At 35.7% G+C, this 20,200-nt stretch overlaps 3 protein-coding genes across 3 annotated transcripts; 2 read left to right on the plus strand and 1 right to left on the minus strand.

Annotated features, from left to right (window-relative positions):
• Positions 1-239: 239 nt before the first annotated feature.
• TRIADDRAFT_27042 (uncharacterized protein) lies at positions 240-8,959 on the plus strand (the record flags this gene model as incomplete). The annotated part of the gene is made up of 6 exons (XM_002113375.1): positions 240-364; positions 6,284-6,324; positions 8,182-8,284; positions 8,465-8,555; positions 8,633-8,680; positions 8,762-8,959. The coding sequence occupies 6 exons, from the start codon at positions 240-242 to the stop codon at positions 8,957-8,959; spliced, it is 606 nt and encodes a 201-aa protein (XP_002113411.1).
• A 681-nt stretch (positions 8,960-9,640) lies between these two features.
• On the minus strand, positions 9,641-13,701 carry TRIADDRAFT_57553 (uncharacterized protein; the record flags this gene model as incomplete). The annotated part of the gene is made up of 9 exons (XM_002113745.1): positions 9,641-9,715; positions 9,806-9,957; positions 10,239-10,395; positions 10,617-10,699; positions 10,857-10,925; positions 11,057-11,156; positions 11,259-11,335; positions 11,997-12,077; positions 13,593-13,701. 9 exons carry the CDS (start codon positions 13,699-13,701, stop codon positions 9,641-9,643), a joined length of 903 nt encoding a protein of 300 aa, XP_002113781.1.
• Positions 13,702-18,424: 4,723 nt separating this feature from the next.
• Positions 18,425-20,173, plus strand: TRIADDRAFT_57554 (uncharacterized protein; the record flags this gene model as incomplete). Its single annotated transcript, XM_002113376.1, has 7 exons — positions 18,425-18,674; positions 18,844-18,932; positions 19,123-19,182; positions 19,345-19,410; positions 19,522-19,598; positions 19,712-19,817; positions 20,018-20,173. 7 exons carry the CDS (start codon positions 18,425-18,427, stop codon positions 20,171-20,173), a joined length of 804 nt encoding a protein of 267 aa, XP_002113412.1.
• Between the last annotated feature and the right edge of the window lie 27 nt (positions 20,174-20,200).

The raw sequence follows: 20,200 nt of genomic DNA on the forward strand, positions 1-20,200 counted from the left end.
ATAACCCAGTCAGCAGATAGAATAGGGACCTGGTGACCATCTCGTCATCAGTTTAGCAACGCCGAGAATACTCGACGGACTGACAAATCTGTCAATCAGCGTGGATTTATTGAAATAAAACTGTATTAGCTTTTCAAAAGAGGCTGGAGAAGAAAAGAGAAATACTTTCTAGTCGATAGAAATTATTACTCCGCTGCTTTTGCTCGTTGATCGCTTGCCACGGCCATAACCGTCTTAACATGAGTCCTCGTAGCCGATTACCTACGACTGCGACGCATAGGCTACGCCAAGATTATCTTCGATTGAAGAAAGATCCTGTGCCCTATATCGAAGCCACGCCGTTGTCGTCGAATATTTTAGAATGGTAAGTCGTTTATTTCTGGTTTTTTTTTTAAAACAGGAGGGAAATAGGGTAGTAAAAGGAGGCCGATCAGAGAGAAAGAGTCTCTTGTCGTAGCGGACAAGAGCAAGGTTGACTGAGACTCCTCCTTTCCTGCTGGAGATGTCGATGTGATGTTAGGTCGGCAGACATTGATTTCCCTTTAGATCGTTTTTTTCTCCAACATGATTAAAAAAAAAATAGAAAATAAAATTACTCTAGCCTTGTGTTGGACTACAGTCATCATCCCTATCCCATATGCTATAACTTTGACACAGTCCTTGGTGCTAGTTAGAGCATGTTGAAAGCATTTTCTTGTTGTTCAACGCTCATTTTCAACACATTGAGACAGTTGTTAACGCTTTAAAATGGGACTAATGGATCGCCTCTCGTTTGCGCCACTCCATATTGCTTTGCTGTGGCTGTTGGCCATCATTTCCTTCCTACAGGCACCACGCAATTTAGACTGAATTATTTCAAGGATGGTGTTGAAAATCAAGTGCCATTTTCAACACTTTACACAGCCATTGGAAAACACGGAAATTCAGTTGATCGACTGTTGAAAATAAGAAATGGATTCCATCAATTTTCTTCTAATCCATATTGCACGTCTACCGTCCCTGACACCAGACTGTGCAAAGGATTTTCCCATTGGATTCATGCTGGTAGAAATGAAAAATTTGTGTCAATGATGGTGTTAAAAGAAATTGCCCTTTTGCATCTCATTTCGACAGTAATTGAAAAATAGGGAAATGGTCAATAGGATCGGGGTGTTTAAAGTAGGGAATAGATCCAATCAACTTTGTAATTTAGGCTGTACCATTCCTAATGACTGTCAATCTAGAGACATTGGATAAGGTCGGCAGGAATGAAATTGATTTCGATCATGGTTTTGAAAAATTACTGACGTAAGTGGACGTTTTCAACGTGTTAGACAGTTGTTTAAATAGGCCAATAATTCTAGAATTCTGATGGAGTGTTTAGAATAGGGAATACTGTAGATCCAATCGACTTTGTAATTGATGTTGCACCATCGCTGCTGACAGTGCAAAGGATAATCTCCATTGGATTCATGAAAGCAGAAATGAAATTTTCATCTCCATCATGGCGTTGAAAATTTCTCCTGTACTGCACATGGACGTTATTAACTCATGAGACAGTGTCGTGCAAAATAGAGAAATAATTGATCTGATTGAGTATTTCAAGAAGGGAATAGATTGAATCCACTTTCTAATTGATGTTGTACCATCCCTACTGACTGTAGAAAGGATCTCCATTGGATTCCTGTCGGCAGGAATAAAATGGAAACTTTTTACTTTCATCATAGCATTGAAAATTTTTGCTATGGATGGACGTTTTCAACGCCTTCAACAGTTATTTCAACCGAGAAATCATTCTATAATGCTGATAGAGTGTTTTCAATATATGGAATACTGTAGATGCAATGGACTTTTTAATTGATGTTGTATCATCGCTGCTAACTGCGGAAAGGATCTCCATTGGATTCATGGAAGCAGAAGTGAAATTTTCACTTTATCTCCATCATGGCGTTGAAAATTTTTCCTCTACTGTGCACTATACATAAACGTTATTAACTCATGAGATAGTGTAATTTAAATTAGGGAAAGAATCGATGTGATTGAGTATTTGAATTTAGAGTAAGGAATCGATTTTCTAATTTATGTTGTGCCATCCCTGCTGACTGGGGAAAAAGATCTCTATTGGATTCATGGAAGCAGGAACGAAATTTTCACTTTATTTCCATCATGGCGTTGAAAATTTTCTGCTGGACATGGACGTTATCAACCCATTGGACAATAATGATATAATTTAGCATATAGTATAGGGAAATAATCGATCTGATCCAGTGTTTAAAGTAGGGAATAGATTCAATCGACTTTCTTCTCATTGATGCTATATACCATCCCTGCTGACTACGGAAAAGATCTCCATTGGATTCATGGAAGCAGCAATGCAATTTGCACTTTATTTCCCTCGTAACATTGCAAAATTTCTACTGTGGATAAACGTTTTCAACGCATTCGAGTGTTGTTTAATGAAGTTCAATGAGAGAAGTAATGGATGTGATCGACTGTTGAAAATAGGGAATAGATCCAATCGTTGTTGGACGTCCCTAACAACTATGGAATGGATTGACGTTTGATTCATGTAGGCAGGAATGAAATTTGGACCCTATTTCGATTATAGCGTTGTAAAATATTGGTTGTAGATGGACATTTTCAACGCATTGGACAGTTGTTGAATAAATATTCAGTGGAGAAATAGTGAAATTTTTGATCAAGTATTGAAAATAGGGAATAGATCGAATCGACTTTCTAATCCAAGTTGTCGCTGATGACTATGGAAGGTTAGCCTAAAACGATCGTGAAGAAGATGAAGAAACATTTCATTTTTCTCCAATTTGAATCATTTTACCAGCCGGGAAAAGAAATTATTCGGTGACTAAAGCGATCATGAGGATCACAAAGAAACATTTTATTTTTATCCAATTGGAATCGTTTACCGGTTGGGAGAAAAAATGGTTAGAAACGGTCCTATTCCACTTGAACGAAGCCTGAAAGGGTCATGAAGAAGCATATCATTTTTCTTCAATTTGAATCTTTTAACTTGGCTAGAAATGATGGTCCATTTCCACTTGAACTAAGCCTAAAAGGGTCATGAAGAAACATATCATTTTTCTTTAATTTGAATCTTTTAACTTGGCTAGAAATGGTCCATCTTAGCCTAAAGGGTCATCAAGAACATGAAGAAATATTTCAGTTTTCTCTAATTTGAATCTTTTTTACTTGGTTAGAAGTGGTCTATTTCCACTTGAATGTAGCCTAAAACGATCGTGAAGAACATGGAGAAACATTTGATTTTTCTCCAATTTGAATCTTTTTACCAGCCTGGAGAAGAAATTACTCGGTGACTAAAGCGATGATGAGGATCATAAAGAAACATTTGATTTTTATCCAATAGGAATCTTTTTACCAGCTGGGAGTAGATATTACTTGGTAACTAAACGATCATGAAGAACATGAAGAAACATTTTATTTTGAGGGGAATTTGAATCTTTTTTACTAGCCGGGAGAGAAAAGTGCTCAGTGACTAGAAATGACCTATTTCTACTCGGACTAAGCCTAAAACGATCATAAAGAAACATTTTATTTTTATAGGAGATACGAGTTTGAATCTTTTTTACCAGCCGGGAAAAGAAAAGATTTTAGTGCGGTCAAATATTAGCACCTGCATTCTCTTCATCGACTTGGACGACAATATCAATCCATGGCCATGTTGAAACTCAATCCTAACCTCGTTCTCTACCTTTTCCATTCACTAGGAATGGAGAAAAAAATGGCCCTTGCAATAGCATGATAATGTAAGCGTAAAATTAGTCAATATGTCATCATCACTAGCTAACCCCCTCCCCTCTTCTATCCATGTCATGTTGGCTAGAGATTGATGACGATGGAAGGGACGTCGATCATCTCTTATTTATTTTAAGCGGTTAGTCCATAAGGAGATGGGATTTTTCCCCGTCATTTCTCTGTCAATATCGTGCCTTGTATCGGCCCTGTCCAACTTAGTTTAGGATAGTGGTCGAGATGGAAATGATGTATAAGAAAGAAATCAATTGGACGACATGGATCGAAATTGCTACCAGGAAAACTTGATTTTTATTTCGGTAACGATTGTTGCTATTGAAGGAAAGATAATTTCTAAGAGAAACATGGATAGACTTGTTACAGACTGGATGACAACTAGTAAGACAATAATCTCAAGTCAGAAAGAGTCGACAAGAACTGTATAGTATTTTAAGAGAATCATTTGAAGTAGGCAAGAGGAGAACAGGAAGTGTATAGCAAGAGAATCAAGTAGGGAAGAGTAGAACAGAAGCTGCAGCAAGAGAACCATATCAAGTAGGCAAGAGTAGAACAAGAACTGCATAGCAAGAGAATCATTCAAAGTAGGCAAGAGTAGATCAGGAACTACATACTAAGAGAATCATTTAAAGTAGGCAAGTGGAGAACAAGAACTGTATAGCAAGAGAACCATGTCAAGTAGGCAAGAGTAGAACAAGAACTGTAATGCAAGAGAATCATGTCAAGTAGGGAAGAGTAGAACAGGAACTGCATAGCAAGAGAAGCATGTCTAGTAGGGAAGAGTAGAACAGGAACTGCATAGCAAGAGAACCATGTCTAGTAGGGAAGAGTAGAACAAGAACTTTAAAATTAAGGAATCATTTGAAGTAGGGAAGAATAGAACAGAAACTGCGTAGCACGATAATAATTTTCAAGCTAGGAAAGAGTCGATGAAAAATGCATTGCAAAACAAGAATCTCTAGTTAAGAAGAGTAGGTGAAAAATGCTTAGTAAGACAATCATCTCAAAGGGTGCAATTGGTTTTGGATGTACCTGATTGATTGTACAGAAATGATAACTATACATGCTCGACTTGATCCTTTCTTGGCTGTGTAGATAGAGGAGAAAAATGAATGTTTTTTTCCTAATCCTCATCCCTCTTGATGTCCTAGTGTAACATTTATCTTTTTGATGGGTGCAATCTATTCCTTCATCACTATTATCATTGTCTGCTAGAGAAAGTCCCCATTTCCTTCAAGAAACTAATTTCCACGCAATCTATTCCTTCATCATCGTCGATGATGGTGATGGAGAAAGTCCTGTTTCCTTCCAGAGTTTGGCTTGCATGCGATCTATTCCTTCCATCCTAACATTTTTGCAGATGAAGATTTAGAGAAAGTCCTATTTCCTTCAAGAGTTTAGTTTCAGTGCGATCTATTCTATCCATCAATTTATCATTATAGATGATAATGGAGAAAGTCGCTTTTCCATTCCTTCATCATCGTAGCTGGTGATGGACAAAGTTATGTTGCCTTCAAGAGTTTCCATGCGATCTATTCCTTCCATTGACTCATCATTATCGATAATTGATGGAGAAAGTCATATTGCCTTCAAGAGTTTCCAGTCGATCTATTCTTTCTGTCGATTCACCATTTCGGATGATTCCTTTCCTCGATTCATCATTATAGAGAATGATAGGGAAAATCATATTTCCTTCAACAGTTTTTATACCATCGATTCCATCATTATAGATGGCGATGGAGAATATCATATGTTTCCTTTCAAGAGTTTCAATGCGATCTACTCCTTCATCCCTTCATTATCGTCTACGGCGATTGAGTTGAACATCTATGTCTATTTCTACCATCGACTCGTTATTTTAGATAGTAGAGAAAGTCATTTTTCCTTTAAGAGTTTCATGCGATCTATTTCTTCCCTTCATAATCGTAGATGATGGTGAAAGTTTTATTCCCTTAAAGAGTTTAATTTTGATTACAATCTTGTTGAAATAGATAACTTGTGTAGCATAGTAAACTGAAGTAAGTGGCGAAGACCACTCAATTCTACAGCGGATTATCATCGCTCGAGCTAGAGAGATGTAGAACGAGACGGATCATGTCTCATTTTCTTTAGCAGTATAGACTGCAATTATATCAACTCTTTGCATTTCTCCACTTTCTCCTACTGCATTGCTAGTGCCTAGGGAAGGATAATTTGAAACCCATTCCAGTTGTTACCATGAAATTAATACAACAACTACAACACTATATCCTAACGGGTAGCTACTGTCCCAATCAATACAAGAGAAATTCGATGTACTTCATTTTCAAATTGAAAGTGGATTGCATCATTTTGACATAGTTTTATTTTAATTCAATTGGGTGCCTGCGTTACTATTGAAAAATTGTTTTATTCACATCATGATAATGTTCTGTAAAAGAGTTTAAAAAAACAATTAGATGCTGTTGATGATTGATTGAATCGAAACTAGTAATCATACTTGTACAATTAATTCTAACGTTTTATTTTCTATCTTCAGGCATTATGTCGTGATCGGCCCTGAAGGATCTCCGTATGAAGGTAGAATAAATTAATGATATGATTTCAAGTTTCTTCTTGGTGTTGTGACTAATGTCGATACAACATACTATACCCCCTTGAAAGGCTATATCAATATGGTTTGTATTGAAAATTGACTTTGAGATCGACTGAGCAAGTTGATAATATTGCTATTGAGCCAAATCTTTTCCTAAAAATGGCCATGTTGATATCTAATTTAATTTATATCAATTGTTGATAAAAATTAAATTGGATATCAACATCACCATTTTTGGGGAAAGATTTATCTCGATGGCAATAATTATTGATAAAAGTTAAATTAGATATCAACATGACCTTTTAGGGAAAGATTTGGTTCAATAGCAATATTGTATATAATTCATTAACAATTAAGATCCAGTAAGCTACTGCAGTACATGATATTGCTATTGAATCAAATTATTCTTCGAAATAACCATGTTGATAGTAAGTAAGTCTGCTATAGCTTGTATAAATTACTGTATTACTGACATCAACATCTAGTTAGCTAGTAGATGATGTTGCTATTGGACCGATCCTTTCTTCCGAGGGACTACGTAATATCTCCATCTACTGTAGATCCAGTTTGCTAGTGGATGATATGACCAGCCAATCTTCTTCTTCAAAATGACCAATTTCATGTAGCCAGAGATGGAACGTGGTACTCTTAAAAAGGAGACAGACTTTCAACATAAACAACAAGTCATAACATTGTCATTATTAGGCACGGCATGATAAATAAGTTTTTACATCCTTTCATATACGGTAGATCACGTAGTAGGAACTTAGTTTACTAAAGAAAATCTGTAATTACTTTCTACTGTACTCGTACATGATAAACTTGCATATGGCTGCCTACTGTTATCTATTTGACAAAGTGGCGACAATTAATGAATTAATTATTAAAACAGGCATAGTTAATTGTTCTTGTAGAGAATGAATGCAAAAGCAAATACTATATATACTAAGCATATATTATTCAACTTCAAATAAGCTAATTAGTTTCCATCGTAGTATTTAAATGAAATTGCTCACTGAAATGCTATCTAGCAATCAACCTTACAACTTTGATAGTTTGAAAAGGCTGCTATGCATACATACATTTACGATATGTTGTGAAAATCACTGGATAAAGTAACCATAGTTAATACTTTCTTCAGCAGCTTCGAGTAAATTAAAAAACTTTCGTAATAATTGGTATAAATTTAAATTCTGCTAGTACTATCATTTTAATGTATTAATACTGTATAATATATACATTTCTAAAGATAAATGAATGCTAAATACATTAAAATTGAAAGTTGATGAATAGTGCCAGGTAGTAGGTAACTACGTACTGTATGTAAGATACTCGTGCATATACGGTATACGCGTATAGGTGAAAATTGGATATTCTTACTTCTCATTGAAAATGTAAAAATATACTTATCTTTTCGTATTGTATACAATACGAGTATAATTTGTTGTCCTGCATGCGCTTTTGCTTATGCTACCCTTTATGTGAGTAATGGCAAATTAAAGTTATTAGTGATACGCTCACTTACATATTTGTGAAAATTGGATATCGAAAAAGTGTTGAATTTTTCCTGAAATTGTTGTTCTTATTTCTATGTTCTTCGGAAATATAAAAATTATTCAGTCTGTTCGTTTTATATTACGTACGAATCTAATTGTACTGTCTTAAGAGAATTTATGATCGTACTACACTTCATGCTAGTAATAATGGTAAGTCGTAGCTATTTATTTCAAACTTTGATAGCACCATTTTATACTTTTATCGATGTACAGCAATTCAAAAGCAGCGAAAGAATACTTTTTTCACTATAAAGATTTATAAAACTTTCCTTACATCTTTTATAGACGGTTATTACCATGGGAAATTGGTATTTTCTCGTGATTATCCATTTAAACCACCTAGTATCTATATGATAACGCCAAATGGTCGATTTAAATGTAATACGAGGTTAGTTGAATATACTGGCCTGTATTAACTTTTATTTAGGGGTATTATCAATTAACAGTGCTCATAAATGACTGCTCTAAACTATGAAATCAATACCTTGACTGTATAATAATTTTATCTTGGTGCAACTGCCCGTTAATTCTGTCATTTCCCATTCTACGTATAATTATCAATCCATAGATTATGCCTTTCAATAAGCGACTTTCATCCTGACACTTGGAATCCTGCGTGGTCAGTGTCAACCATTCTAACTGGTTTACTTAGTTTTATGGTAAGTCTCGAGTGCTTTGCTATAACTTTGTTAAACTCGCAATAGTTAACAATTTATCTTGTCATCGTGATTTACAGTTAGAAAAGACGTCAACACTTGGTAGCATAGAAACGGCTGATTTTACAGTAAGGCATTGTGTGACGACATAGGTGATTGGGTTTAAGCTGTTCATAAAGTAAAAAATCTTAAAATACCCATTATTGCAGAAACGTCGATTAGCCTGGGAGAGTTTGCAATACAATTTGAATGATGCAATATTTCGGGAATGCTTCCCAGATATCGTCGAGGTAATTTCACTACCAAGAAAAAAGATTCTTTACATAAGAGTGTTATATAAGTTGACAATTGAAAAATTTTCCCTTTCTCATTTTATTGACGTAGAGAATACAAAAAGTTTTGGATAAAAGAAAACGCTTAGGTCTAAAATGTGAATATGATGTCGATTTCGCTCGATCATCCAATGATAGTAACTCATCAGTCATAGCAAATGCTGCTTTCGTCTGCGGTGTCGTCATGTTTGCCTACGTCGTCAAGCAAGTTGTTGAGGCCGTTGCTTAATTTCATCTTTGTATTATATGTCCTGAACTCACTTCTTTAGATTATGATAATAATGATTGTGTCAAAAAGTTTATTGAGTTGATGCATGAAATTCCATCAAGCACTGTTAATTTCGGCACTAATTTGCAATCAAAACGCACTCTTGTTTTACACCTGTTTGATGAAATTTTATCAATTGGGTTATTAAACAATCTTTAGATAGTGCTACGATATCGCAAAGGATATGAAGCTTTCGTCTAGTATAATACAACACATTTGTAAAATATGAGCATATACGAAGAGCATTAGCTCACTCTATAATATACTCACAATTTCTTTCTATGATTGCATGTTATTACAACAAATTGCTATTTTTTATCTTATACCTCTTTAACTGTTCCAATAATTAATTAATCAACATCATTGAAAATCGCGTCAATTAAAACGGCATCATAATTAAAAAATATATATACGTACTCAAAGTGTTTAATGAGTTTAAAAGGTAGAAACGTAATTTTACATAGCAATTAATTACGCTATTAATGGTATTAAATAGGATTATAGTGGTGTAAGTGAATTAATCTTGAAGCTTCAGTGCTTTCGCGGCATAGTGGACATTCAGGCTTAGAGATATGAAAAAAATTAGGGATTTATATTGTAAATACACGCTAGAGCAAGAAATAATATTACTGCTGGCTAAGGGATTTATTTACCTTGGTTCTACACCATCCTGCTATGCAATGCCAGCAAAAGATATGGCCACAAGGTGTACAAGTAGGATGTTGGCACGATTCTAAACACAGGCAACATTTAATGTTCACCGTCGTTGAGACCTGATGGTGCATTTGCGAGGTTTCTTGATGTCCTTCAATAAACATATGAAATATTCGTCAATTATTTGATGCGTACGTATCTCACTCATTTTTACGAATCTATCGCTACATTTATTTACTCCTGCTTTTAGTAATGACTACAAATTAGGTTACTATAATGTAAAGATAGAGAAAGCGGTATTTCAATTTAAATTATCTCTCCATTCATTGCACTGATAGTTGTATTGGTTTGTTTATTCAATCTAATTTTGTAATACTCAATTATGTGTCTTAGAAATATACATGATTTTAATGCAATTAATAAACAATTAACCTGGTATTAATGGATGATTACTTTGTGATGTGGATGGACGAATATAAAGGGGCAACCACTGAATGATGGAAATAATCAACTGAATAAATGACAACCAACCCAATATTCGATATGTAATAGACGCCAATTGATCTTTCTCTGTTTCTCGTACTAGTATCTATAGATTGTTGATATATCAAGATAGGTTGGTTACAATGGTGATATTTTATAATACCGAAATTAATATTGCAAGTTTATTACTACTGTAGTCCTTGCAATGCTAATTTATTTATTTTAGCTTTGCATCAGTAGTATGTCTGGATAAATTAATGTACACGGTTATATAGTAATTACAGTAATAATAGTTTATACATTCAAATAGCTTGATTAGATACTTACATGTTTGATTCTAGTAAACCTTTTGGCGATATGATAAAAGACTCCATTGAAATAGAAAGAAATGGTATGAATTTGTTGAAATACTATAAAAAGTCGATAGAGAAAAAATACAATTTCATTCTTGCTGCACGGATTGAAAGTAAATAGAATCCTAAAGTTGCGACAGAAAGTTAGATGGAATATACACGCATGTACTAGAGGTATAGAACAAATCTCTTTTACTATTACTATTTTCCTTACAGCTAATTAAATTTTTTAAGACAGGAATCAATAATTTCAATCGTCTCCGATCTTCTTCGCTAAGGGTTCCTAAGTTATATAAGATAATAGCATTCATTGTAGTTTTTGAAGAAAGTATATTACAATACATTTCCAAATACACGAGTCTGCTTACATCTAGTATAAAAATTATCGTCTCAATGCAAAATTATGATACTTACTTAATAATTCTGGAGATCTTATCTCCTTTTCTAATTTACTTAATAGCTTTTCAAGCAAGTATGGAGTCAGTGTACTTAATAAAACCATCAATAAACGCCTCTATAGTAGAAGAAGTAGATAGAAATTTGTAAAAATCATCATTAGGTCGACTGAATATGACGACAACATTACGAGTATGCTTATGAATATTATTAGACCTACTGAAAATGATGGTATCGATTTTCGTGTATCTTCCACCTGGATAAGATAGCAATACTCTTCACCAAGGGTTTGGTAGCCTATTTCGATATTATTAAATAGGAGCATAGTGCACTTGATAAGTTGATGTTTGATAAAGTAACTCCTTTATCAGCTCGTCTTTCCATCAATTCATTACTAAATCATGGACTCTTGAAAATTATGGGTAATTTCAAGAGTCCATGACTAAGCAATATGACAATAAATCAGGTCAAAGTTGATAATTTACTATTGAATGCAGTAGATTCACTACAAGCATCTACTGTCAAGCTGTCAATAAATACGCATAACAGATAATACAGTAGTTATTAATAGTGAGGAGCTAGAAATTCAAGTATTATTTTTTTAATCACTGCTGGCGTATTGTAATAGAATAAAGGTCTCTATTCAGTAAGAATATCATCATGATTCTTACCAATTGTACAATGTCATTATGAAAAATAATAATTAATTATTGTCATTTTAATCTTACGAATATAGACTAGCTAAATAACCATGGAAGCTTATTTTCAATATATAACAAACTAATTCATAAGAAATTACTCATAGATTGCATTGAGTTTGATTACAGTAGTGCTTGTGTGAGGATAAGATAGTACAACTTCAGTATAGATATATTAACAAGTAGCTTCATATGATTGCCTCAAGAGGACATCTAAATTGCGATATTTAGAGATTATTATCCACATCGCTAGACCATACCAGATAGTGTGGATAATCCGAAATAAGCTAGTTCGGTAAGGATTTGCAATTCCCTTTGCCATTTAATCCACAGCCTGGAACCTATCAAAGTATTGGTAAATTTTGATTGAAATCAAGCAGATAGTATACCTATGATATTTATCTTTGAAGTAAATTATTATCAATAGTGGCGTCATTTTTATCCGTCAATTCAGTAATAAACTCTCGACTAATATTGTAGTCTCATTTATCTTTGTTCAGGTATTGCTAAGATATTAAAATAAGCGTATTCATCATTGTCTATCACCGATGAATGCTTTATTTTTGTTGCTGATCTAAAACAGTTCGATTAGTGCATATTGTTTTCCTTGTAATTATCAGCAGCTGATTGAAAAGGTAAGGTTGAAAGTTTGCACTTGGCCGGCCGAGCTAAATGAGCTTGTGTAGGCAAAATGAATTATTATGGCATGATTGATAGGCGTAGAAACCTAGGGATAGATTACCTACATCATGATCTTAAAACTGTATCTGACGTTGATAACATGAAAGCGATGAATTTAGCAATAAACAAGAGATTACAGTAATAGCCATTGATATGCTATAGTACTGCAAATAAATACAGTGGGTTTCAAGGATACATGTGCCCCCATTGAACTGGATAAGTAATACTGTAAAAGTATGGACACAGTGGGATATTATCAACCTTATATCGACTATCAATAACGCTGCTGCCGAATGGTGGTCAAACTTATTGTAATCCATTTAATCAAGAGCTATAAATTAGTACGATAGCTCGTCATCGCCATTGCAAATTATGGCATTCAACATCGACAATTGCACCGTTGCTGCTGATTCTCTACGGAGTACGGCGAGAAAAGAGGATTTGCGTCGGTGAATTTTGGTATCCATGATACTACAGTATATACGAACTACAATTACTGTACGTATATTGCTACTAGACGACTCTATTTCTGGACTGTGTACGTCGACAATGTATAATATCATTGCTAGGACTTTTGTGTGGATGCACATACTCCTAGGTCGACTCAGCAAGAAATGCAGACCAATCCTTTACATTGACAAGTTGGATTACGCTGGATAGTACGTTGGATATAAAGTATCGGTGAGTCGAAGCACATGACTGGTGCTATTTGCCAACGAAATATGTCGACAACTTGTGAGCAGGTAGAGAGAGACATTGGCCAGCATGAACTATTGACCTGGATTTGCATTTACATATGATTCTATTGGGTACGTCTACTTGGATTAGGGTATAAGACTAAGTCGGCCTTCTATTGCTCTCTTTATCTACAGAATAAGTTGATAACATTGGCGTCTTGATGACCCAACATGACCGATTGATAGTTGTAGAGTTGATGTCGTTCTTTCAGCTCATTACAGTAGTCCTACGCGTAGAAAGTGGAGAGTGATTTTGAAAGTCATTGACAAGTGGAATTTGCAGTTGATGGATTGCAAAGCGAACGGCTCCACTCGTATCGTCAACCCATCAACTCGCCTTTTGATCAACCAGTACAGTAGTAGGTGAGCAATCACACTATCAAGAGAGCAATGTCCATGATATCGTAGTCCTGAGGACTTTTACTACTAGTATCTTACCAAGGATACCCCTGCTAACATCAGATGCAATATCTTTCAGCCAATTTAAGTAATAAACATCTTTTTGACTTGATCGAACTAATTCATCAGCTCCAGGTTGCGAGTCCATTTTCAACGGGTGACAATCATAACATGCAATGGATGACAGTGTCCAAAATAATCAATCTTAATCCAGTAATACTATTGGACTTTGCAACGTCTTGTAATAGCCAATAGACCCACAAAAGAAGAGGATAAACGTTCAATTTCCACTTGAGATGGCTGCAATCGCCATACAATTCATCATTTCCAGCCAAGCTGTTGCTCGATTGGGCGTTGGACCCCCCCAAAGGTCAGAAAATCGATCTAGACCGACTCAGTAGGACAATCCCATACAGCAACCAGGGTTGTGTTCTAGATCATCGTTAGTGCTCTAGACGTTGAGTGGAACTAATGCATTTGCTGTAACTACTGTGTACTGGTTAGAACTCGAGCTAGCTGTATAATGGCCACTATGCAGACAGGAGATGTACTGCGATTCAGTATAAAAATTCCATACAGTAGGTAGGGTTGGGCTCTAAACTATCGCCAGTGCTTTAGACGTTGACTGGAACTAATGCATTTGCTGTAACTACTGTGTACTGGTTAGAACTCGAGCTAGCTGTATAGTGGCCACTATGCAGACAGGAGATGTACTGCGATTCAGTATAAGAATTCCATACAGTAGGTAGGGTTGGGCTCTAAACTATCGTCAGTGCTCTAGTTATTGAATGGAACTAATGCATTTGCTGTAACTACTGTGTACTGGTTAGAACTCGAGCTAGCTGTATAGTAGCCACTATGCAGAAAGGAGATGTTTTACGATTCAGTATAAGAATTCGATACAGTAGGTAGGGTTGGGCTCTAAACTATCGCCAGTGCTCTAGACGTTGACTGGAACCGATGCATTTGCTGCAACTACTGTCTACTGGATAGAACTCGAGCTAGCTGTATAGTGGCCACTATGCAGACAGGAGATGTGCTGCGATTCAGTATAAGAATTCCATACAGTAGGTAGGGTTGGGCTCTAAACTATCGTCAGTGCTCTAGTTGTTGACTGGAACTAATGCATTTGCTGTAACTACTGTGTACTGGTTAGAACTCGAGCTAGCTGTATAGTAGCCACTATCCAGAAAGGAGATGTTTTACGATTCAGTATAAGAATTCGATACAGTAGGTAGGGTTGGGCTCTAAACTATCGTCAGTGCTCTAGACGTTGACTGGAACTAATGCATTTGCTACAACTACTGTATACTGGATAGAACAGTAGGTAGTTGTATAGTGGCCACTATCCAGACAGGAGATATACTACGATTCAGTATAAGAACTCCATGCAGTGGGTAGGGTTGGGCTCTAAACTATCGCCAGTGCTCTAGACGTTGACTGGAACCGATGCATTTGCTGCAACTGCTGTCTACTGGATAGAACTCGAGCTAGCTGTATAGTGGCCACTATGCAGACAGGAGATGTACTACGATTCAGTAGAAGAATTCGATACAGTAGGTAGGGTTACGCTCTAAACTATCGCCAGCGCTCTAGACGTTGACTGGAACCGATGCAGTTGCTGCAACTACTGTATACAGGATAGTACAGTAGGTAGTTGTATAGTGGCCACTATGCAGACAGGAGATGTACTACGATTCAGTAGAAGAATTCGATACAGTAGGTAGGGTTGCGCTCTAAACTATCGCCAGCGCTCTAGACGTTGACTGGAACCGATGCATTTGCTGCAACTACTATATACTGGTTAGAACTCGAGCTAGCTGTATAGTAGCCACTATGCAGAAAGGAGATGTTTTACGATTCAGTCTAAGAATTCCATACAGTAGGTAGGGCTACGCTCTAAACTATCATGAGTTGTCTATAACTTGACTGGAACAAATGGATCTGATAGAACTAGACTGGATAGAACAGTAGGGAGCTCTGTCATAGCCACTAGGCAGAAAAAATGATCTTCTACTGTACCATTTAGACATTCAGTAGAACAATCTTCCAGGATTTATAGCCACAAGGCAGAAAGGAAAGGATCCAAGATTCAGTCTCAAAATCGCATACAGTGGCTAGAATAGAGTTGGAAACCATAGCGCGTTATCTATAGTAAATGTATACGATGTTACGTTACTGTATGGAACAGAAGGTAGCTGTATCATAGCCACTAAGTGGAAAGGGAATTTTCTAGGATTCACTATAGGAATTCCATACAGTAGATAGGATTACGCTCTAAACTAGAGTTAGCTGTCTATAATAAATCGAGAAGTTCTTGATGTCTTATATTGACTGTTCCGTACAGTAGATCAATTCCTATACTGAATCGTATAAAGCCTCATACAGGATCGATTGTGGCTGAAGGACCCTGTCTTAGCCATCGCTGCCTCATTCTACTGTATGGAATAGCCGCTAGCAATATAGGAATTGTATAAGCTATCCAACAAAAGTTTACTTTTGTAAGAAGCAGTCTGGTCTAAGCCGTGGGACTGACGGTGCACTTTGTTCTACATTGACGCAAACAGCAGTATGGAAAAGAGGTTTTGACTACGTCCAATCCACCCCATGCCAAGTTTATCCTTCTCGTCAGGTCTTGGACACCATTTTTGATTTGTTCTCTCTATTCATGGCTGCTGCTCCTCCAAACTTCTACCAATCATTCATCGATGTCAAGCTGTAAACAAGTTTATTAATCGACTAGCAATCATTCATCCCGGAGTAAGTTGATCCTATCTTATAGGCTTGATGGATGCTTTAACATTGAGTTGGCATCATTTGTCTTGACGTAATCTATATTGACTGTATCGTTTGAAAGCTGATCTAGGTAGCTTGAGGCATGTCGTCTTGGAGCAATGGTTGAGTAAATTGCATCTGATTTATCAATCGCTCTTTTAAAATCGACCTGCCACCATGGATATTAGCATACAGTACTATACTACAGTGACTGCATGACTTTAGAGTTGATCAACGATTGGTGAGTTGATGTTCTCTGAAACTCTCTCGTCATTTCTCCAGCGATCATCAATCCTCCTTCATCAAGTGAATGAATGCACGTTACCATGTACTTGGACTATCTACTCGTATACGAATCAATGTTCTATACAGTGGCTGTGTCATTTTACAGTAGATCCATGATTCTCCATTAATGGAAGATCTTAGTAAGCCTGTAGTGATTTTCAAGTCAGTTCATCGCATTCCGGTGAATACAAACTGAGCTTACAGCTTAGACCATTTGTATTATTATCGTACTGTACAATGATGGATGATTTTATAGCGGATTGATGCCATGTGAAAACATCGCATCAATTGTCTAGCGATCTTCACCTAACTTAATCGCATTCCAGTCCATACAAACTGAGCTTACAGCTTAGACCATTTGTATTATTATCGTACTGTACAATGATGGATGATTTTATAGCGGATTGATGCCATGTAAAAAGATCGCAATAATTGTCTAGCAATCTTCAGTAAGTTCATCGCATTCCAGTCAATACAAACTGAGGTTATAGCTTAGACCATTTGTATTATTATCGTACTATACAACAATATATACTGTACTGTGATGGATGATTTTATAGCGGATTGATGCCATGTGAAAACATCGCATCAATTGTCTAGCGATCTTCATCTAACTTAATCGCATTCCAGTCAATACAAACTGAGCTTATAGCTTTGACCATTTGTATTATTATCGTACTATACAACAATATATACTGTACTGTGATGGATGATTTTATAGCGGATTGATGCCATGTGAAAACATCGCATCAATTGTCTAGCGATCTTCATCTAACTTAATCGCATTCCAGTCAATACAAACTGAGCTTACAGCTTAGACCATTGGTTTTATGATCGTACTATACAACACTATATACTGTGATGGATGATTTTATAGCGGATTGATGCCATGTGAAATCATCGCATTAATTGTCTACATCATTCATTAATCCTTCACTGGGTTAATCGTATCAGAGTGAATGGATGTTCCAAAATGCTTTCATTTCATAGCTTAGACCACCTCTATTCACGTACAGTAACTATGCAGTGATAGCATGCTTTATAGTTGGTCAACGATTTCGCTTGATGAATGTAAAAATAGATCTTGTAAATCCTTTAGCGATCCTTCAGTAAGGTAATTACATTACAGTTCATGAATATTCCAAAATACTTTCACTTGATAACTTAGACTACCTATATTCACGTACAGTACCATGCAGTAACACCATGATTTAAAGATGATCAATGATTCGCTCGATGAATGTTATGTGAAAATATATCTCATGAATCTTTAGCCATTCTTCAATAAGTTCATCATATCAGTCTTAATGAATATTCTAAAATACTTTCATTTGATAACTTAAACTACCTATATTCACCTACAATACTATGCAATAACAGCATGATTTAGAGTTAATCATCTCTCTAATAATTAATTATTAATAGCATGTGAAAATATCTTATAAATCCTCTGGCCATCCTTCAGCCAGTTCATCGCATCAAACTTAATAAATGTTTCAAAATTGAGCTTAGACTGTCTACTGTGTATTAACCATTTAACCTACAGTACTATACTGTGACTCTTGATAATAATCCAATAGCGTGCCAACAACTTACCTCACATCATATTTTAAGTTAACCAGATAACAAAGATAAAAGGCCCATTTCTAGCAACATATACCTCCTATACCTCTCGAGGATAGTTTCAATTGCTTATAATCTACTAAACCTGATCTTTGTTATCAATATTACATAGGCACCATTTCTGACAGGATACGCTAAGCAATCAAGGCTGACTCTTTCAACATACTAAACCAAAATTCGGCAAGTTAATGGCTAGCGAGCAATCTTCCGCAGTGTTATTACCTGCTAATCCTATAGAGCAATACGTTATTTTAGCTAAAAATTTCCATGGTAGTGCTATTGTTTCACTTATAAATCAAGCCTTGGATGCTAATGGAGTATATATCTTTGGTGAATTATTGGAACAACCATCCGTTCAGGAAATAGCTGAAGGCCCTGATGCAAAGTATTACAAGTTGTTAAAGTTATTTGCTTATGGTATTTGCAGTGATTACGAAGGTAAAATTACAGTAATGATTACATATTATATGAGACAATGCAATATTCATAGTAATAGATATTAATAACGAAAGGGATACAGTTTTGCCGATCATTGTACAACAAATATTATTTAGCCAAGGAATTCAACCATAGCATTTACCATTTTGACTATATTAAAATCTTGTAGAGAATAAGGACGAATTACCTGAGCTGACCCTTATTCAAAGGCGAAAACTTCAACAATTAACTATAGTCTCCCTAGCATCCAAGAACAAAGTAAGTTCAATAATTCAAGAGAATAGTGTAGCGTATACAATAGTGTAAGTCAATATCAACAAGTATTTGGCATCAAACACGATCCGATATCGTATGAGTACATTTCATGAAAAAGGGATTATTTGACTAAACAATTGGTATATACATGTAAATAAATTGCTTTGCTAAGTGATCCTACTGTCTCTTCCAGCGTATTCCGTATCATGAATTACAATCACAGCTAGGCATTAACGACTTAAGAGAACTAGAGGTAAGTGAATTGTACATTAAGTCACCTATGATGGTTTTAGTGTCAAAGTTTTTGGTAGAGATGGTATTCAATTCTATTATCTATTGCCTTCTTTTAAGTAATAATTTTACGTACGCTACATTTACTCAGATCAGTAAGCGTTGTTTGTATCATACATAAAAGGATCTAATTATTGAAACCATCTACACTGGCATTATTGAAGGCAAATTAGACCAACAAGAACAAATGGTAACTAGTTGCTGCACTCAATTGTGTTAATATTGACATTTAGGCTTTGCATATTTTAACATTGATCAGATGTCATGTTAAAGTTGTAACCAGTCTTTAATTCTTTATTAGTTTGAGGTAGATTTTGCAATAAGTCGAGATGTCCGATCAGATTCTGTCGATGAAATCATTAATACACTAGAAACTTGGTATGTTGATGACATAACTGCTGATATTCTTACTCAATTTATATGGAATCCCAAGAACTTTTGCACTTTGATTTCTAGCGATATTAATTACTGGTTAATTTATAATGAGATAGGTGCAATAGGTGTGATAGTACATTGAAAGATTTAGAAGATGAAATTCGGAAAGCCAATAGTGTCAAAGCAGAAAAGGAGGCTGCAAAAAATGAAATTAAAAACAAGGTAATGAAACAATTTTATTGTACTTTGGTATTCCTTAGTGGTAGTTATACTTCATCATAAAACACCAGTCGGAGTTCGGAGTGACACTTGGCTCTGATGCCCTAGTTGGCATAGTGGTTTATGGATGTTGATGAATGAACTATTGATGAACCGGCTAAAAAAAATGCATGATTCAAATATATATTGATGTCAAACTTTAGATTGAGAAAATTAAAGCCATGATCAAAGAGGAAGCAGCTGCAAGTGGTAGTGCAACGTCTCCAGGAAAAAAAGAAACTCCTTCTTATTTGAAATTACCCAAAAAAGTTCCTCGAGAAGGAGGAGGACTACGTGGAAGTAAAGTGGGACGAGATTAATGTGTTAAGACTCTGATTTACAGCTAA

Source organism: Trichoplax adhaerens, genomic scaffold, assembly GCF_000150275.1.
Source record: "Trichoplax adhaerens TRIADscaffold_6 genomic scaffold, whole genome shotgun sequence".
Classification (NCBI taxonomy): Eukaryota; Metazoa; Placozoa; class Uniplacotomia; order Trichoplacea; family Trichoplacidae; genus Trichoplax; species Trichoplax adhaerens.